This window comes from Hyla sarda, chromosome 6 (genome assembly GCF_029499605.1).
Source record: "Hyla sarda isolate aHylSar1 chromosome 6, aHylSar1.hap1, whole genome shotgun sequence".
Classification (NCBI taxonomy): Eukaryota; Metazoa; Chordata; class Amphibia; order Anura; family Hylidae; genus Hyla; species Hyla sarda.
Window position 1 is genome coordinate 14941343 of NC_079194.1, and position 19349 is coordinate 14960691.

The 19349-nt window shown below is 44.0% G+C and overlaps 1 protein-coding gene across 4 annotated transcripts in view; it reads right to left on the reverse strand.

Annotated features, from left to right (window-relative positions):
- Positions 1-19349, reverse strand: part of LOC130275352 (calcium-activated chloride channel regulator 1-like) — a 105799-nt gene that overhangs the window by 26076 nt on the left and 60374 nt on the right. For all 4 annotated transcript variants that reach the window (XM_056523223.1, XM_056523222.1, XM_056523225.1 and 1 more), the window contains 4 exons: positions 15184-15411; positions 10907-11087; positions 9740-9834; positions 5939-6160 (listed from right to left, as the gene is read on the reverse strand). In XM_056523223.1, the coding sequence (XP_056379198.1) occupies positions 5939-6160; positions 9740-9834; positions 10907-11087; positions 15184-15411 (726 nt within the window). The remainder of the gene's footprint in view (positions 1-5938; positions 6161-9739; positions 9835-10906; positions 11088-15183; positions 15412-19349) is intronic.

A 19349-nucleotide genomic window follows, 5' to 3' on the forward strand; every position in this document is an offset into this window, starting at 1 on the left:
ATAGAGGACAGTGCACTGTTACAAATGGATCTGGATAGATTGGAGGTTTGGGCTGGGAAGTGGCAGATGAGGTTCAACACTGATAAATGTAAGGTAATGCACATGGGGAAGAAAAATCCGGGCTGGGATTATGTGTTAAATGGGAGCACACTTGGGACTAATGACATGGAAAAGGACTTAGGGGTCTTAGTTAACAGTAAATTTAGCTGTAGCGACCAGTGTCAGGCAGCTGCTGCCAAGGCAAATAAAATCATGGGGGGCATCAATAGGGGCATAGATGCCCACGACAAGGAAATAATTCTACCACTGTACAAATCACTAGTCAGAACACACATAGAATACTGTGTACAGTACTGGTCAGACCACACATAGAATACTGTGTACAGTACTGGTCAGACCACACATAGAATACTGTGTACAGTACTGGTCAGACCACACATGGAATACTGTGTACAGTACTGGTCAGACCACACATAGAATACTGTGTACAGTACTGGTCAGACTACACATAGAATACTGTGTACAGTACTGGTCAGACCACACATAGAATACTGTGTACAGTACTGGTCAGACCACACATAGAATACTGTGTACAGTACTGGTCAGACCACACATAGAATACTGTGTACAGTACTGGTCAGACCACACATAGAATACTGTGTACAGTACTGGTCAGACCACACATGGAATACTGTGTACAGTACTGGTCAGACCACACATAGAATACTGTGTACAGTACTGGTCAGACCACACATAGAATACTGTGTACAGTACTGGTCAGGCCACACATAGAATACTGTGTACAGTACTGGTAAGACCACACATAGAATACTGTGTACAGTACTGGTCAGGCCACACATAGAATACTGTGTACAGTACTGGTCAGACCACACATAGAATACTGTGTACAGTACTGGTCAGGCCACACATAGAATACTGTGTATAGTACTGGTCAGGCCACACATAGAATACTGTGTACAGTACTGGTCAGACCACACATAGAATACTGTGTACAGTACTGGTCAGACCACACATAGAATACTGTGTACAGTACTGGGCATCAGTGTACAAGAAATATATAGTGGAGCTTGAGAGGGTTCAATTACGGGCAACCAGAGTAATACGGTGAATAGGAGGACTACAGTACACAGAAATATTATCAGAACTGGGGTTATTTAGTTTAGAAAAAAGAAGGCTTAGGGGCGACCTAATAACTATGTATAAATATATCAGGGGACAGTACAGAGATCTCTCCCATGATCTATTTATACCCAGGACTGTATCTATAACAAGGGGGCATCCTCTATGTCTAGAGGAAAGAAGGTTTCTATACCAGCACAGACGGGGGTTCTTTACTGTAAGAGCAGTGAGACTGTGGAATTCTCTGCCTGAGGAGGTGTCATGGGGAACTCTGCAAAAGAATATAAAAGGGGTCTGGATGCATTTTTGGAGAATAATAACATTACAGGTTATGTATATTAGATTTATAGGGGCAGAATCCAGGGATTTATTCTGATGCCATATTTGGAGTCGGGAAGGAATTTTTACCTCTAGTATGAGGGTTTTTTGCCTTCCTCTGGATCAACTCAGTAGGGACTCATTAGGGTTATTGGTTGAACTTGGTGGACTCTGATCTTTTTTCAACCTTATGAACTATGTTACTATCCGTCCACATTTAAATGAAATGAAACGCTATGGCAGGACACCCAGGAGGACCCCACTATGGAGGAGACCCAGGAGGACCCCACTGCTGACACAGAGACATAATAAACCAAGACTACATTTTGCCAAAATGAACTTGAGTAAGCCAAAATCCTACTGGGAAAACATCTTGTGGGCAGATGAGACCAAGATAGAGCTTTTTGGTAAAGCAAATCATTCTACTGTTTACCGAAAACGGAATGAGGCCTACAAAGAAAAGAACACAGTACCTACAGTGAAATATGGTGGAGGTCAATGATGTTTTGGGTTGTTTTGCTGCCTCTAGCACTGGGGGCCTTGAATGTGTACAAGACATCATGAAATCTGAGGATTACCAAAGGATTTTGGGTCGCAGTGTACAGTCCAGTGTCAGAAAGCTGGGTTTGCGTCTGAGATCTTGGGTCTTCCAGCAGGACAATGACCCCAAACATACGTCAAAAAGCCCCAGAAATGGATGACAACAAAGTGCTGGAGAGTTCTGAAGTGGCAGCAATGAGTCCAGATCTAAATCCCATTGATCACCTGTGGAGAGATCTTAAAATTACTGTAGGGAAAAGGCGCCGTCCAATAAGAGACCTGGAGCAGTTTGTAAAGGAAGAGTGGTCCAACATTCCGGCTGAGAGGTGTAAGAAGCTTATTGATGGTTATAGGAAGCCACTGATTTCAGTTATTTTTTCCAAAGGGTGTGCAACCAAGGGTGCCAATAATTTTGTCCAGCCCATTTTTGGAATTTGGTGACATTATATCCAATTTGCTTTTTTTCCTCCCTTTTTTGGTTTAGTTCCAATACACACAAAGGGAATAAACATGTGTATAGCAAAACATGTGTTACTGCAATCCTTTTCTGTGAGAAATACTTCATTTTCAGGGGTGACAACATTTGCGGCCATGACTGTAACTAATGAATACCTACTGGTTTAATAATGTAAAACAACATCCTGTGTTCCAAAAAGAAAATAATTTCCTCTGTAGTATTCAGTAGCTAATAAGTCCTGGAAGGATGAAGATTTTTTAATAGAAGTCATTTTCAAATCTGTTTAACTTTCTGGCACCAGTTGATGAAAAAAAAAAAGTTTTCCACCGGATACCCCTTTAACCTCTTCAGGACACAGGGCGTATGGATACGCCCTGCATTCCGAGTCCTTAAGGACTGAGGGCGTATCCATACGCCTGTGGGAAATCCAGTCCCCACCGCTAGCCGGTTGGGGACCAGAGCCGGATGCCTGCTGAAATCATTCAGCAGGCACCCCGGCACATCGCCCAGGGGGGTCCTGAGACCCCCCCATGTCGGCGATCAGAGAAAATCGCATGTCAATTCAGACATGCGATTTTCTCCAATTCCGGGCTGATCGGGTCTCTGGTGACCCGATCACTCGTAAAATAGGGCTGATCGGAGCTGTCAGCAACAGCCCCGATCAGCCAAAGGGATAGGAGTGAGGTCGCAAAGCTGCGCTCTCCTCCTATCCCCTGCCATTAGTCGCAGCGCAGGACAGGGGGTTGCCATGGCAACCCCCGTTTTGCCCGCCCCTGGATGTCGAGGGGATCTGAGAAGAAGATGGAGGCCATACCTGCAGGAGAAGATGCCTGGGGACCTGGGATCTTCGCTGGAGCCTGCTGGATACTTGCTCAGGTAGGGAATCGACAGTGGGGGGGGGGGGGGGAATTGAAAGTGAAAGTAAAACGATCTTTACTGTGGAAACCACTGGGAAGGCCAAACTGCAACTCCCAACATGCCCAGACAGCCAAAGGCTGTCTGGGCATGCTGGGAGTTGTAGTTTTGCAACATCTGGAGGGTCACAGCTTGGAGACCACTGTTACAGTGGTGCCCAAACAGTAGCCCTCCAGATGTTGCCAAACTACAACTCTCAGCATGCCTTGACTGCCCAGGCATGCTGGGAGTTGTAGTTCTGTAACATCTGTCCCTTCAGATTTAGCAATTTTCATGACATTTTTGAAAATTGCTGCTCTACTTTGAAGCCCTCTAATTTTTTCAAAAGGCAAAAATATGTCCATTTTATGATGCCAACATAAAGTGGACATATTGTATTTGTGAATAAAAATAACATTTATTTGGAATATCCATTTTCCTTACAAGCAGAGAGCTTCAAAGTTAGAAAAATGCAAGATTTTCAAAATTTTCATGAAATTTGGGGATTTTTCACCAAAAAAGGATGCAATTAACGCCGAAAATTTACCACCAAAATAAAGTAGAATATGTAACGAAAAAACAATCTCAGAATCACAATATTCGGTAAAAGCGTTTTCGCGTTATTAATTCGTAAACGAAGGTGGTCAGAATTGCGAAAAAGGGCTCAGTCCTCAAAGTGAAAAAGGGCTGCGTCCTTAAGGGGTTAATAGTTCCAGGCGACTCTTGTTGAATGCAATGTTCCTAGCCCTATCCAATGACCACTTGGGGTAACTACGGGCTGCCAGGCGGGATTGGATGGCATCTGCTTCTCGTAAGAAATCGGTGTCAGTAGCTCAATTCCTGCGTGCCCGAATCATCTCACAATTTTCAGCCATTGAAAGAGTGAACCCATCTAAGAGACTGTATCCGGCCCAGAACACCAGTCCCCTGTTTGCTATTACTCCTCCTCCACACGAAACCAAATCATTTGCTTCTATACATATCTATGGTCCTCAACACCTCTTTATCCACTGATTCCTAATGTTGTTTTTAGGTTTAGTTTTTTTATATATGTCTTTTATTCTGATGGTAATGAATAAACATTATTGTTTTTATTATATGTGTATCCTACGAGGGTTAACCATGAAGTTTGGAAGGGGTTAATATTGCCGGACCACATGACCTGTGACCCGGTGTGATAGCTCCACCTATAAATATCCATGTTTTTCCTTCCGTTGTTGTATAACTAAGAGCGCTTGCAGCGCCTGAAACGCGTTACTTACCTGTGTTCCTGTGTCTTTTATTCGCACAAGAGCTGGATCCGATCTTCCTTTTTTCCCATTTGCTACTCTGGTGCCGTCCAGCGCCTGGATCCGTGCTCCACCTCTCCAGGATGGGGTGAGCTGGACTTCTCTTTGCATTTTGTTTAACTTTGTGGTACCAGATGAATAGAGAAAATTTGTTTTCCACCAGAGTACCCCTTTAAAGAGGTACTCCATAGACATGAATGGAGGGTCTGGGTGTGATGTCATGAGGGGGCGTGGTGTGAAATCATGATCGCAGGCTCCTGAACCCAGTGTTTGGAACATAATGTTCAGAACGCTGGGTGCTTGGCCGGAGATCGCGCGCACGGGGGGGGGGGGGGGGGATCCCAGCGGCCGGAGACTCCCGCGATCAAACATCTTATCATCTATCCATTGGATTGGGGATAAGATGTCCAGCAATGGAGTACCCAGTTCCTAAAATTATAGGACAGGGGATAAGGGTCCGATTGCTGGAACCCCCCACGATATCCAGAACAGGACCCGGCTCTCCTTATTTATCATTTTAGCCCCCACCTTCAGAGATGCCCCAGTTTGGCAGCGGCGGCCCGTTCAGCCAATCACTGGTTGAGTGAAAAAAAAAAGTGACTCTTTCTTAGGGTTGTGATTAAAGGGGTACTCTGGTGCAAAACAGTACAACAGGAAATGTATGACCTCAGACACAAAATGACCACAACTTAACCCCTTACCGACACGGCCCATTTTATTTGTTGCATTTTTTTCCTCATCGCCTTCTAAAAATCATAACTTTTGTATTTTCATCCACAGACCCATATAAGGGCTTGTTTTTTTGTGCGGCCAATCGTCCTTCATAATGACATCAATCATTTTACCATAAAATGTATGGAACACCCAAAAAAAATTATTATTTATGTGGGGAAATCGAAAAGAAAACCGCAATTTGCACATTTTGGAAGGTTTCGTTTTCACGCAGTACATTTTACGGTAAAAAATGAAATGTTTTCTCTATTCTGTGGGTCAATACGATTGACATGATCCCCATGTTATACGCTTTCTATTATTGTGGGGCTTTAAAAAAATCTCAAACTTTTTGAACAAAATTAGTACACTCCCATACACACTTCTGAAATTCCGCTTGCGGAATTCCGCTAGCGGAATTCCGCAAGCGGGAATTCAGAAGTGTGAATGGGAGTGCGGAATCCCATAGAAGTCTATTGTGCTTTAAATTGAGTGGGAATTCCGCAAGTGGAAATTCCGCCACGTGAATAGACCATCACCAACAACATGGAGAAGGGCTGACCCCTAAATAATAACATTGCAATCTTACCTCTGCTGTTCCCGACAGCTGAAGCCGAGATGATTTTGATACGGTATCTGTGATGAATTCGGCTTCGGTATAAATGATTCCCTTTGGGTCTTGTAAATGAAAATTTGGTACAGATGTCTCCCAGGTGACCATAAATAAGGTGTCGTTCCCTATGGTGCTGTCAATGAAGATGGTGCCATTCAAACATGTTCTTGGCTGAAGGTCAAGAGATGTACTCTCCAGCTATAATAAGAAAGAAATATATATATATATATATATATATATATATATATATATATATATAGTCAAAACTGACAGGGACATTTATACAGTAGTATACTATATCATTGGTGCTCAGTGGGTCAAATCAGCCAATCGATCGAATCAGGCTGTACTAGCTGATCACAGATAAAACAATTCAATGCATTTTAATAGCAATGAATTGAACCGAATAAGCAAGCGAATGGTTGCTGATAGAAGTCCCCTAAGGCTGCATTTCCTCTTGGCTTTTTATTAGATATTTGCCACTGCCGTTTTTTAGCCAATACCAAGAGTGGATCCAATAGCAATAGGAAATATAAAGGAAGGACTTATACTTCTCCCTCCTTATGGATCCACTGAAAAAGTCTAAATAAAAATATCAAAAAATGTTCCTAAAAAAAATATAAATACCCCCCCCCCCCAGGAAAAAATAAACTCATCCCTCTTTTCCCATTTTTCAAATATTAAAAAATAAACAAAGAAATAAATAAACATATTTGGTATCGTCGCATGTGGACTTGTCTGAACTATGACAATTTTATATTATCAAAACTACACGGCGCATGATATAAATGTGTAAAAAAAAATGCCAAAGGCCAGAGTTGTGTTTTTTTTTAGGTCACATTGTATTTCACAAAAAAACTGCATAAAAAAATAGATGTAAAAGTCTGTTCTAAAGTAAAATAATACAGGTAAAATCTACTGGTTATGACACAAAACTTGACCCCTCATAAAGGTTTGTAGATGGAATATTTAAAAAAAAAAGGTATATGAGGTCGGGATCAGAGGACCGGATATGAGAACGGGATATGAGGACCGGATATGAGAACGGGATATGTGGATGGGATATGAGGATGGGATATGAGGATGGGATATGAGGACAAGATATGAGAACGGGATATGTGGATGGGATATGTGGATGGGATATGAGGATGGGATATGAGAAACGGATATGAGAAAGGGATCTGAGGACGGGATATGAGAACGGGATATGAGAAACGGATATGAGAAAGGGATATGAGGACAGGATATGAGAACGGGATATGTGGATGGGATATGAGGATGGGATATGAGAATAGGATATGAGAAAGGGATCTGAGGACGGGATATGAGAACGGGATATGAGAACGGGATATGTGGACGGGATATGAGAACGGGATATGAGAAACGGATATGAGAAAGGGATCTGAGGACGGGATATGAGAACGGGATATGAGAAACGGATATGAGAAAGGGATCTGAGGACGGGATATGAGAACGGGATATGTGGACGGGATATGAGAACGGGATATGAGAACGGGATATGTGGACGGGATATGAGGATGGGATATGAGGACAGGATATGAGAACGGGATATGAGAACGGGATATGAGAAAGGGATCTGAGGACGGGATATGAGGATGGGATATGTGGACGGGATGTGAGAATGGGATATGAGGATGGGATATGAGGACAGGATATGAGAACGGAATATGAGAAAGGGATCTGAGGACGGGATATGAGAACGGGATATGAGAATGGGATTTGAGAACGGGATATGTGGACGGGATATGAGAACGGGATATGTGGATGGGATATGAGGATGGGATATGAGGACAGGATATGAGAAAGGGATCTGAGGACGGGATATGAGAATGGGATATGAGAATGGGATTTGAGAACGGGATTTGAGAACGGTATTTCACAAAAAAACTGCATAAAAAAATAGATGTAAAAGTCTGTTCTAAAGTAAAATAATACAGGTAAAATCTACTGGTTATGACACAAAACTTGACCCCTCATAAAGGTTTGTAGATGGAATATTTAAAAAAAAAGGTATATGAGGTCGGGATCAGAGGACCGGATATGAGAACGGGATATGAGGACCGGATATGAGAACGGGATATGTGGATGGGATATGGGGATGGGATATGAGGATGGGATATGAGGACAGGATATGAGAACGGGATATGTGGATGGGATATGAGGATGGGATATGAGGATAGGATATGAGAAAGGGATCTGAGGACGGGATATGAGAACGGGATCATACACGGTGCATGATATAAATGTGTAAAAAAAAATGCCAAAGGCCAGAGTTGTGTTTTTTTTTAGGTCACATTGTATTTCACAAAAAAACTGCATAAAAAATAGATGTAAAAGTCTGTTCTAAAGTAAAATAATACAGGTAAAATCTACTGGTTATGACACAAAACTTGACCCCTCATAAAGGTTTGTAGATGGAATATTTAAAAAAAAAAGGTATATGAGGTCGGGATCAGAGGACCGGATATGAGAACGGGATATGAGGACCGGATATGAGAACAGGATATGAGAACGGGATATGAGAATGGGATTTGAGAACGGGATATGTGGACGGGATATGAGAACGGGATATGTGGATGGGATATGAGGATGGGATATGAGGACAGGATATGAGAAAGGGATCTGAGGACGGGATATGAGAATGGGATATGAGAATGGGATTTGAGAACGGGATTTGAGAACGGGATCTGAGGACGGGATCTGAGGACGAGATCTGAGGACGGGATCTGAGGACGGGATATGAGGACGGGATTTGTGGACGGGATATGAGGACGGATCTGAGGATGGGATATGAGAATAGGATATCAGGTTAGGATATAAGGACGGATATGAGAATGGAATATAAGAATGGGAAATTACGATGTGATAAGAGGACAGGGTATGAGGCAGAAATATGAGGATGGATATAAGAAGGAAATGTAAGGATGTGATTTAAGATCTGGATATGTGATCGAGAGATGAAAATGAAATATAAGGACAGGATATAAGGTCAGGATATGAGATCGTGATATGGGGCCAGGGCATTAGGTCTGCATATAAGGACGAAATATAAGGACAGGATGTGAGTATGGGATATGAGAGAGGATATGAGATCGAGATTTGAAAATGAGATATAAGGACGGGATATGAGGACGAGCTATGACAATGGAGTATGAGAATGGGATGTGAGGACAGGTTATGAATATGAGATATGAGGACGAGATAGGAGGACAGAATATGATGGGATATGAGAGAGGATATGAGATTGAGATTTGAAAATGAGATATAAGGACGGGATATAAGGTCAGGATATGAGGACGAGCTATGACAATGGAGTATGAGAATGGGATGTGAGGACAGGTTATGAGTATGAGATATGAGGTTGAGAATATGAGGACGAGAGAGGAGGACAGAATATGATGGGATATGAGATCGAGATTTGAAAATTAGATATGAAGACGGGATATAAGATCAGGATATGAGGACGGGATATAAGATCAGGATATGAGGACGGGATATAAGATCAGGATATGAGGTCAGGATATGGGGTCAGGATATGAAGATGTGATATAAGGAGAGGATGTGCAGACGGGATATAAGGTCAGGATATAAGGACAAGAGGGTCAAGTGTCATTGTTGCTTTTCCTCTCCCACAAGGTTTAGGTAAGAAGAACGGGCCACTCGGGGTACTCGATTTGCTAGAATCATTGACAGAAAATGAAATAAATATTATGCTAATTACAATTAAAAAAAATCTAAGACAGCTAAAGGCATCACCTGAATGGTCTCCTGTTCATCTACTGGTAAAATCCCACTGAAGGTGCCCATCACACCGAGTGTGTCCAAGGGATCCACAACAGCAAATTGTCCTCCTGAAATAAAAGACCGATTCATTTATATCACAAAATTTATCACAAAATAAATATCACCAATCATAGTGTAATATACATGTTGTAGAGACATCGGGGTCTGGACATTAAGACTCCGATCAATACTTTTGACTCGTCTCTAGAACATGTCAAAAGTTTTTTTAACTTTTTTGGTAGAACGGGTTGAAGAATAGAGCGCCAAGGACCTATTCACACTACAGAATGTTCTACTGGGAGAAATTCCGGTGGGCATTCTGTATGCTGCAGTGGCCTTCGATTTCAATTGGTGCTGGGACCGCTTGGACGTGCGCAATTTTTGAGTGGCCTCGGCCAAGTTCATTCTTTCAGCAGAGTCCAGCACTGCAGTGTGCACAATGCAGCAGAATCTCATTGAAAACAATGGGAGGCTGCTGCACTGGAATACTCTCCTGGCCCTATGTCATGTGACTGAGACAAAAAGGTAAGGGTGGGTTCACATTATGTTTTTCCCCATACGGGAGCGCATACTGCTTTGGGGAGCTAAAACCGCGCGCTCTGTATGCGCTCCCGTATGTAATTCATTTCAATGAACCGGAGTGAAACGTTCGGTCCGGCCGGCTCATTTTTGCCCCATATGCGCTTTTTCCCTGGACCTAAAACCGTGGTCGACCACAGTTTTAGGTCCGGTTGTAAAAGCACATCCGGGGCAAAAATGAGCCGACCGGACCGAACGTTTCACTCCGGTTCATTGAAATGAATTACATACGGGAGCGCATACAGAGCGCGCGGTTTTAGCTCCCCAAAGCCGTATGCGCTCCCGTATGGGGAAAAACGTAATGTGAACCCACCCTTAGTCTATAGGATTGTCTCGATAGTTGGCACAGAGAGTGCTTGCGCTCCCCGCTTGTTCTAGGGATCGGTCGGGGTCTGGATACTCAGACCATGACTGAACAAATTTTTTTGACTTGCCCACTATCCGGGCATGCTGGAAGTTCTAGTTCTACAACAGCTGAAGGCACACTGGTTAAAAAACACTTCCTTATAGCTACCCCCCTGTCGTTCCATAGAATGACTTCTTCATTGTGTGTTTTCTTACCAGTCATTGCCGCCATCTTTTCCAGTTCTTCCCCTGCATGGCCTCCGAGCGCGATGACATGTATGACCGCTCCGCTCGACCTTATATCCTGGATGCACGGCCTGGGGTCATACGTTCCATCTCCGCCTGTCAGCAGGACCATCTCTGTCCCCTGTGCTGAGCCGTCTAGATCTTTATTCACCTGGACAAAAACCATTACATAATAAATACATAGGGGAGATTTATCAAAACCTGTGTAGGGGAAGAGCGGTGCAGTTGCCCATAGCAACCAATCAGATCGCTTCTTTCATTTCTCAGAGGTCCTTTTAAAAATGAAAGAAGCAATCTGATTGGTTGCTATGGGCAACTGCACCGCTCTTCCTCTACACAGGTTTCGATAAATCTCCTCCGATATGTTCTATCTCTACTACAAGCTTCATATTTTACATGGAAATCGTACTTTGAATTGTGCTAAAAATCCTTCTTGGCTATGCTGGCTACCATTCGTATGGCGGAATTTCTGAGCGGAATACTTTCGCTCGAAAATTCCGTTTTTTTTTCAATGGTATACTGCTGCACCGTGCAGGCTGCTGACAATTTCTGACCAAAATCCATATGGAAATCCGCATGACAAATGTCCTTAAAGGGGTACTCTGGCGCTATCCTTTGGATAGGGGATAAGATGCCTGATCGCGGGGGTCCCGCCGCTGGGGACCCCCGTGATCTTCCACGCCGCACCCCGTTAGAATCAGTCCCCTGAGCGTGGTCTGATTACTGGCGATCACGGGGACGGAGCATTGTGACATCACGGCTCTGCCCTGTGTGATGTCATGCTCCGCCCCCTCAATGCAAGCCTATGGGAGGGGGCGTGACAACAGTCACGCCCCCTCCCATAGGCTTGCATTGAGGGGGCGGAGCGAGACGTCACACGGGGGGGGGGGGGGGTTTGAGCCGTGATAGGGGATAAGATGTCTTAGCGCCGGAGTACCCCTTTAAAGCAGAAATCTCCTTAGTGATCCATGCCAAAATTAACCACTCCAATAGACTTGCATTGAGGGGGCGGGGCGTGACATCACACGGGGGCGGAGCCGTGACGTCACTATGCTCCGTCCTCGTGGTCGAGATGGACTCAGCCTGAGGACCTCCAGCGGTTCCGGAAGCCGCTAAAGGTGGGTGCTGCATGGTAGATCCCGGGGGTCCCCAGCAGAGGAACCCCGGCGATCTGACATCTTATCCCCTATCCTTTGGATAGGGGATAAGATATCTTAGCGCCCGAGTACCCCTTTAACCGACAACCCACCCCCCAGCCAAACTCTAAACCAGTGATCTTCAACCTGCGGACCTCCAGATGTTGCAAAACTACAACTCCCAGTATGCCCGGACAGCCGTTGGCTGTCCGGGCATGCTGGGAGTTGTAGTTTTGCAACATCTGGAGGTCCACAAGTTGGAGACCACTGCTCTAGGCCATGTGGACAGAGAACAAGGGTGACCTGGAAAGCTGCGCCATGAAGTGCCAGAAGATTGACTTGCAGATTTTACTAATAATCCATCCGCTCGTTCACACGGCCGTTGTGCCCTTCTAAAGGGAGCGCCGTCGGACAGTCTGCCGGAAGGACGGAAGTTGAGTGAAGAAAAAAATACTGAATGACCTATATTTTCTCCGCTCAACGGGGGAAATTTATCAAAACCTCTGCCGAGGAAAAGTTGCCCAGTTGCCCATAGCAACCAATCAGATCGCGTCTTTCATTTTGCACAGGCCTTGTTAAAAATGAAAGAAGCGATCTGATTGGTTGCTATGGGCAACTGTACCTCTCTTTCTCTAGACAAGTGTTGATAAATCTCCCCCAACTACTGTAAAATATGGGGAACCCCATGGACACCATTCAAGTCAATGGGATCCATCGGGACCCGGAGGTGTCAGTTGTGCTCTGAACCGCTCTGGGTCCATTTGGCACAAAAAACGAGCCAAGTGGACAATGAACGGTCGGAGTGTAACGGCAGCGTGGACTTAGGATTTACGCTTTGTTCACACAGCAGAATTTCCGCACCGGAAACATCTGGCGCGGAAATTCAAATTCCGGTGTCTGTAGAAAGAACAGACCGGTGTATTCTTTCTACGGACTCCATTTGGAATGCACCGGCACCGGCATTATGCCGGCTCTCTGCATTCAGGGACAATGTCATGTGAACATAGCCTTCTTCTTTTCGATTGAATAAGTGGGATTTGTAATAAACCTTTGCCCATTGGACGCACTTTAGAAATACACTCCATTGAAGTCAGTTGGGTCTGTGGCGGATTTTCTATAGAACATTTTTGCCCAGAGATTCCGAGTGCAGCCAGCGCCGACTGAATCAGTCAACGCTAGGACGGCGCGGACACTGCAGTCCCCAATAGACGGCAATGTGTTCCGCGAGTATTTCTGACTGAAGAATGAGCAAGCGCCATTCTTCAGGCGGAAATTTCCAAGCGGATTTTCCGTTCACAAATTCCGCTTCACAAATTCCGAAGTGTGAATTTGGGAACGGAAACCCATTCACTATACAGTACATTTTAGTAAGCGGAATTTCTGCCCGCAATTTCTAAGTGGAATTGCAGGAGGAAATTCCGTAGTGTGAACCTAGCCTTAATCTGCAGCTGAAAATCCGTTGTGGACAGGCCATGGAGAGCCCACCCCCTTCCAAACTCCCAGCGGGAAACATGCTGCGAGTTTGAAAGCAAATACGGTCGTGTGAACGCACCCTAAGGCTAGGTTCACACTACGGAATTTCCGCCTGCAATTCCGCTTTGAAATTGCAGGCAGAAATTCCGCTTGCTAAAATGTATAGTGTAGTGAATGGGTTTCCGTTCCCAAATTCACACTTCGGAATTTGTGAAGCGGAAATTGTGAACGGAAAATCCGCTTGGAAATTTCCGCCTGAAGAATGGCGTTGCTCATTCTTCAGACGCAAATACTCGAGGAACGGATTGAAGTCTATTGGAGACTGCAGTGTCCGCGTGGTCCTAGCGACGACTGATTCACTCGGAATCTCCGGGCGGAAACTTTCTGCCCAGAGATTCCGCAGTGTGAACCTAGCCTGAGGGTCTATTCACATGGCAGATTTTCCGCTTGCGGAATTCCGCCTCAAATTAAAGCCCATAGACTTCTATGGTATTCCGCACTCCCATTCACACTTCTGAGTTTCCGCAAGCGGAAATTCAGAAGTGTGAATGGGAGTGCGGAATCCCATGGAAGTCTATGGGCTTTACATTGAGGCAGAATTCCGCGAGCGGAATTACGCTAGCAGAAAGTCTGCAGTGTGAATAGACCCTAAGGCTAGGTTCACACTGCGGAATCTCCGGGCAGAAAGTTTCCGCCCAGAGATTCCAAGTGCGGCCAGCGCCCAATAGACTGCAATGTGTTCTGCGAGTACTCCCACCTGAAGAATGAGCAACGCCATTTTTTAGGCGGAAATTTCCAAGCGGATTTTCCGTTCACAAATTCCGAAGTGTGAATTTATGAATGGAAACCCATTCATTACACTATATACGTTTTAGTAAGCGGAATTTCTGCCTGCAATTTCAAAGCGGAATTGCAGGCGGAAATTCCGTAGTGTGAACCGAGCCTTAGGGTACGTTCACAAGTACAGGATCTGCTGCATTTTTTTGCTGCAGATTTTGTGCGGCTGATTTTGCTACCCATTGAAGTCAATGGGTAGCAATATCAGCCGCACAAAATATGCAGCAGATCCTGTGCTTGTGAACATATCCTAAGAGTACGTTCAGACCAGCGGATCCACAGTGTATTTTACGCTGCGGTTCCGCCTCTGAAGGACCCGTACATGTTGCCTCAGATGTGACTGCTCGGATCGACAAAACGCCGCTACGAGCAGACACACTGCGATGTGCCAGTCGCCGCACGCATGCACAGTATATTCGCACATCGCGGCAGCTCTCGGCCTAGCTCAGGCAGCAGGGGAAGCGGTCGCAATGTGTGCGAGTACACCACGCATGCGCGGCGACTCGCACATCGCAGCAGTGTATCTGCTCAAAGCAGTAGTGTGTCTGCTCATAGCAACATAGTGCCACTCCGAGCAGGCACATCGGAGGCACCCTGTAGGGGTCCTTCGGCGGCGTAAAATATTCTGTGAATTCACTCGTCTGAACGTACCCTAAAGGTCCCTTTTCATGGGGAGATTTAAAAAACCTCATCCACTTTAGTTGCAACGGTTTCTAAACTGAAAATCTGCAGCATTTTATAATCATAGAAAATCTTAAACATTGAGCCATATTAATAAGGATCAGGAATGTGGCCCCCTACCTCCAGCCCAGAGATGATTCCAGAACAAATATCGGCCCCTTCATCCATCGCTGGGGTTGTTCTCAGTGACTTCAGCTTTTCCCGTTGTTGATCATTGATTTTCTGCAATGGGGAAATGACAGACGCCGTCCTGGAAAACTGGACAATACCGACGTAAGCCGAAGAGGGTTCAGCGATTTGGGTGAGGAACACGTCCACCGCCTGGAGAAGTCGTCTCATACGGTCATTCTGGGATTGAGAAAATACATCCCTTAGGCCATGTTCACACACGGTATTTTCACCCTCATAAAGGTCACGATTTTTTACCAAAACCAGACGTGCAACCAACAAGGTAAAAAGGTGCAGATCCCAAAAATTCTATTATATTTCTTTGTCTGCGTTGGTTACACTCCTGGTTTTGGTTCAAAATGAGGGTGTATAATTGCTAGTTTGAAAATGAATAAAATAAAAGAGGAAAAGGCCATGAAAAGTTAGGACGAATGATGATTATTATTATTGTTATTTTTATTGTTGTTTTTATTGCTATTATTATTATTGTTATTTGTGTTATTGTTATTGTTATTATTATTATTGTTATTTGTGTTATTGTTATTGTTATTATTATTATTGTTATTGTTATTTTATTATTATTATTGTTGTTATTTTTTTATTATTATTATTGTCATTATTATTATTATTAGTAGTAGTTAGAGATGAGCGAACTTACAGTAAATTTGATTCGTCACAAACTTCTCGGCTCGGCAGTTGATTACTTTATCCTGCATAAATGAGTTCAGCTTTCAGGTGCTCCCGTGGGCTGGAAAAGGTGGATACAGTCCTAGGAGACTCTTTCCTAGGACTGTATCCACCTTTTCCAGCCCACCGGAGCACCGGAAAGCTGAACTAATTTATGCAGGAAAAGTCAGCAACCACCGAGCCGAGAAGTTTGTGACGAATCGAATTTACTGAAAGTTCGCTCATCTCTAGAAGTAGTAGTAGTAGTAGTAGTAGTAGTAGTAGTAGAGTAGTCCCTCAAGTTACAATATTAATTGGTTCTGGGATGACCATTGTATGTTGAGACCATAACTCTATGGAAACCTGGTAATTGGTTCTAAAGCCCCAAAATGTCATCCAAAAATAGGAAGAAAAAGTGAGAATTAAAAAAATAAAAATAAATAAGTAGATAACTAATATTGATAAAGCAAATCCTTACATATAAAAGTAAGAAAGATCTGCTGGGAGCTGTAATCACTGTCTATGTCAGTGTTTTCAAAGCAGAGAGCCTCCAGCTGTTGCAAAACTACAACTCCCAGCATGCCCGGACAGCCAAAGGCTGTCCGGGCATGCTGGGAGTTGTAGTTTTGCAACAGCTGAGGGCACCCTGCTTGGAAAACACTGGTCTATGTAGAGGACAGGAGCTTCTTCTGTGTCCTGTACAGTACACGCAATGTCCTAAAAAAGTAACATGGAGTCGCCCTCACCTGGTGTCCAAAGGAGCAGCTAACCCTGGTACAGGTAAAAAGTACAGAACATGTAATACCCTGTACTGTAGGGGGCGCTACCAGACACCAGTCAGTGCATACACTTCAGTAATACAGGTAAAGAGTACAGAACATGTAATACCTCCCTGTACTGTAGGGTGGCGCTACCAGACACCAGTCAGTGCATACACTTCAGTAATACAGGTAAAGAGTACAGAACATGTAATACCTCCCTGTACTGTAGGGGGCGCTACCAGACACCAGTCAGTGCATACACTTCAGTAATACAGGTAAAGTGTACAGAACATGTAATACCTCCCTGTACTGTAGGGGGCGCTACCAGACACCAGTCAGTGCATACACTTCAGAAATACAGGTAAAGAGTACAGAACATGAAATACCTCCCTGTACTGTAGGGGGCGCTACCAGACACCAGTCAGTGCATACACTTCAGCAATACAGGTAAAGAGTACAGAACATGTAATACCTCCCTGTACTGTAGGGGGCGCTACCAGACACCATTCAGTGCATACACTTCAGTAATACAGGTAAAGTGTAGTACAGAACATGTAAAACCTCCCTGTACTGTAGGGGGCGCTACCAGACACCAGTCAGTGCATACACTTCAGCAATACAGGTAAAGAGTACAGAACATGTAATACCTCCCTGTACTGTAGGGGGCGCTACCAGACACCAGTCAGTGCATACACTTCAGTAATACAGGTAAAGTGTAGTACAGAACATGTAAAACCTCCCTGTACTCTAGGGGGCACTACCAGACAGTCAGTGCATACGCTACAGGAATACAGGGTGTTTTACCAGTAAATTGCCCATTCTGATTGATCGGTTCTTTCGGTCATTGACAAGTTTCACAGATCTGGACATTGTATGTTGAGTCTGGTTTCAACTTACAATGGTCCAGAAAAGACCATTGTATGTTGAAAATATTATATGTTGAGGCCATTGTAAGTTGAGGGATCACTGTAGTAGTAGTAGTAGTAGTATTGTAAGTATGGTTTTTATTATCATTGTCATTATTTTTATTAGCCTCTGTAGTTCTACCACAATGCCCTGTGACATCTATCAATGAGGGATTAAAAAAAACAAAAAAAACTTTAAAAAGAATACATCTAGAAATAATAAACAGTTTGCAGCAGAAGGACGCCACCTGGTGGAGGCAGAGTGTAAATGTCATGCTTAGTCTTTTATTCTTATTTATTTATTCTTTTTTTCTTATTTATTTAGTTATTTTTATATATTCTTTCTTTTATAACAAGGATTGATATAGGCTGAAAACACTCTTGCAATTTTTGTTGCAGTTTTTAGAGCCAGAAGTGAATTCGGGAGGACGGAGAAGTATTAAATCCTTTCTTCATATTTCCAATTGCTTTGACAAAAAAAAAAAACTGCTTCATAAATGTTTGACTATGGCCTAAAAGTCTACAAACCAACAAAACCTTTGATAGGTTTTTATTTTTTTTGCCTGGAAAAAAAAGCCTCATTTTTTCCCCCCTCCACAATGCAGTTTTTGTGGTGTTTTTGCCCCCCCCCCCCAAAAAAAAATAAAAAAATAAATAAAAATAAATAGTGAGCATTAGTATAGGCACTTGGAAACTTAACCCCTGCATTTTGATCACCACAAGTCATGTGATTCTTTCATTAAGGATCTTATAAAAATTTTATTGAAGAATTTAAAAACACCAGAAAAAAACATAGCGCTTTTTTCTTCCATTTTTCCCAACACTTTTGTTTTCAAGAAATTGTGGCATTTTTTCTTCCAAACTGTCATACCCGAGCATGCTGCAATATTTAAAATCTGCAACTGAGCCTAAAAAACGCCACTAAAGAATGAAAAAAAAAATGCTAAAAAGCCATACGGGTATGTGGACATTTCATATTTCCCTATTGATTCCCTGTAAACACCTGGCCACATCGTTTTTGTCCCAAATAAAGTTTTTGGGGTGTTTTTTCTTTTCTTCTTTAATAACAGAAAAGCCATTTCTGTTTTCAGCTTAACATACTATTCCTAAGGGTTAATTAACCCCTTAAAGGGGTTCTCCACCCCCTAGACATCTTATCCCCTATTCAAAGGATAGGGGATAAGATATCTGATCGCGGGGGTTCCGCCGCTGGGGACCCCCACCATCTCGGCTGTGGCACCTCAGCGAAGTCTCTGTTCCTGATAACTGGCGATGCAATCCGGAGGCTAGTGACATCAAGGTTACGCCCCGCTCGTGATGTCACGGCCACGCCCCCTCAATGCAAGTCTATGGGACAGGCATCACGCCCCCACCCATAGACTTGCATTAAGGGGGCGTGGCCGTGACATCACGAGAAGGGCACGAGCCTCCAGCGCTATACCCAATGCTCTTTGTATAGGGGATAAGATGTCTAGGGGTGGAGTACTCCTTTATGAACACAGGCAATTTTCTTTTTTGCGTTTTTATTTTTTTCCTATTGTACTTTATAATGACACCTTTAATTTTACATAAAAGTGTGACGTCTCTCTCCGCCCCCTCAATGCAAGCCTATGGGAGGTGTCATGCTTGCATTGAGGGGGCGGAGCATGACATCACATGGGGGCGGAGCCGGGGGCTGATTCTAACGGGGTACGGCGTGGAAGATCACGGGGGTCCCCAGCAGCGGGACCCCCGCGATCAGGCATCTTATCCCCTATATTTTGGATAGGGGATAAGATGTCTTAGC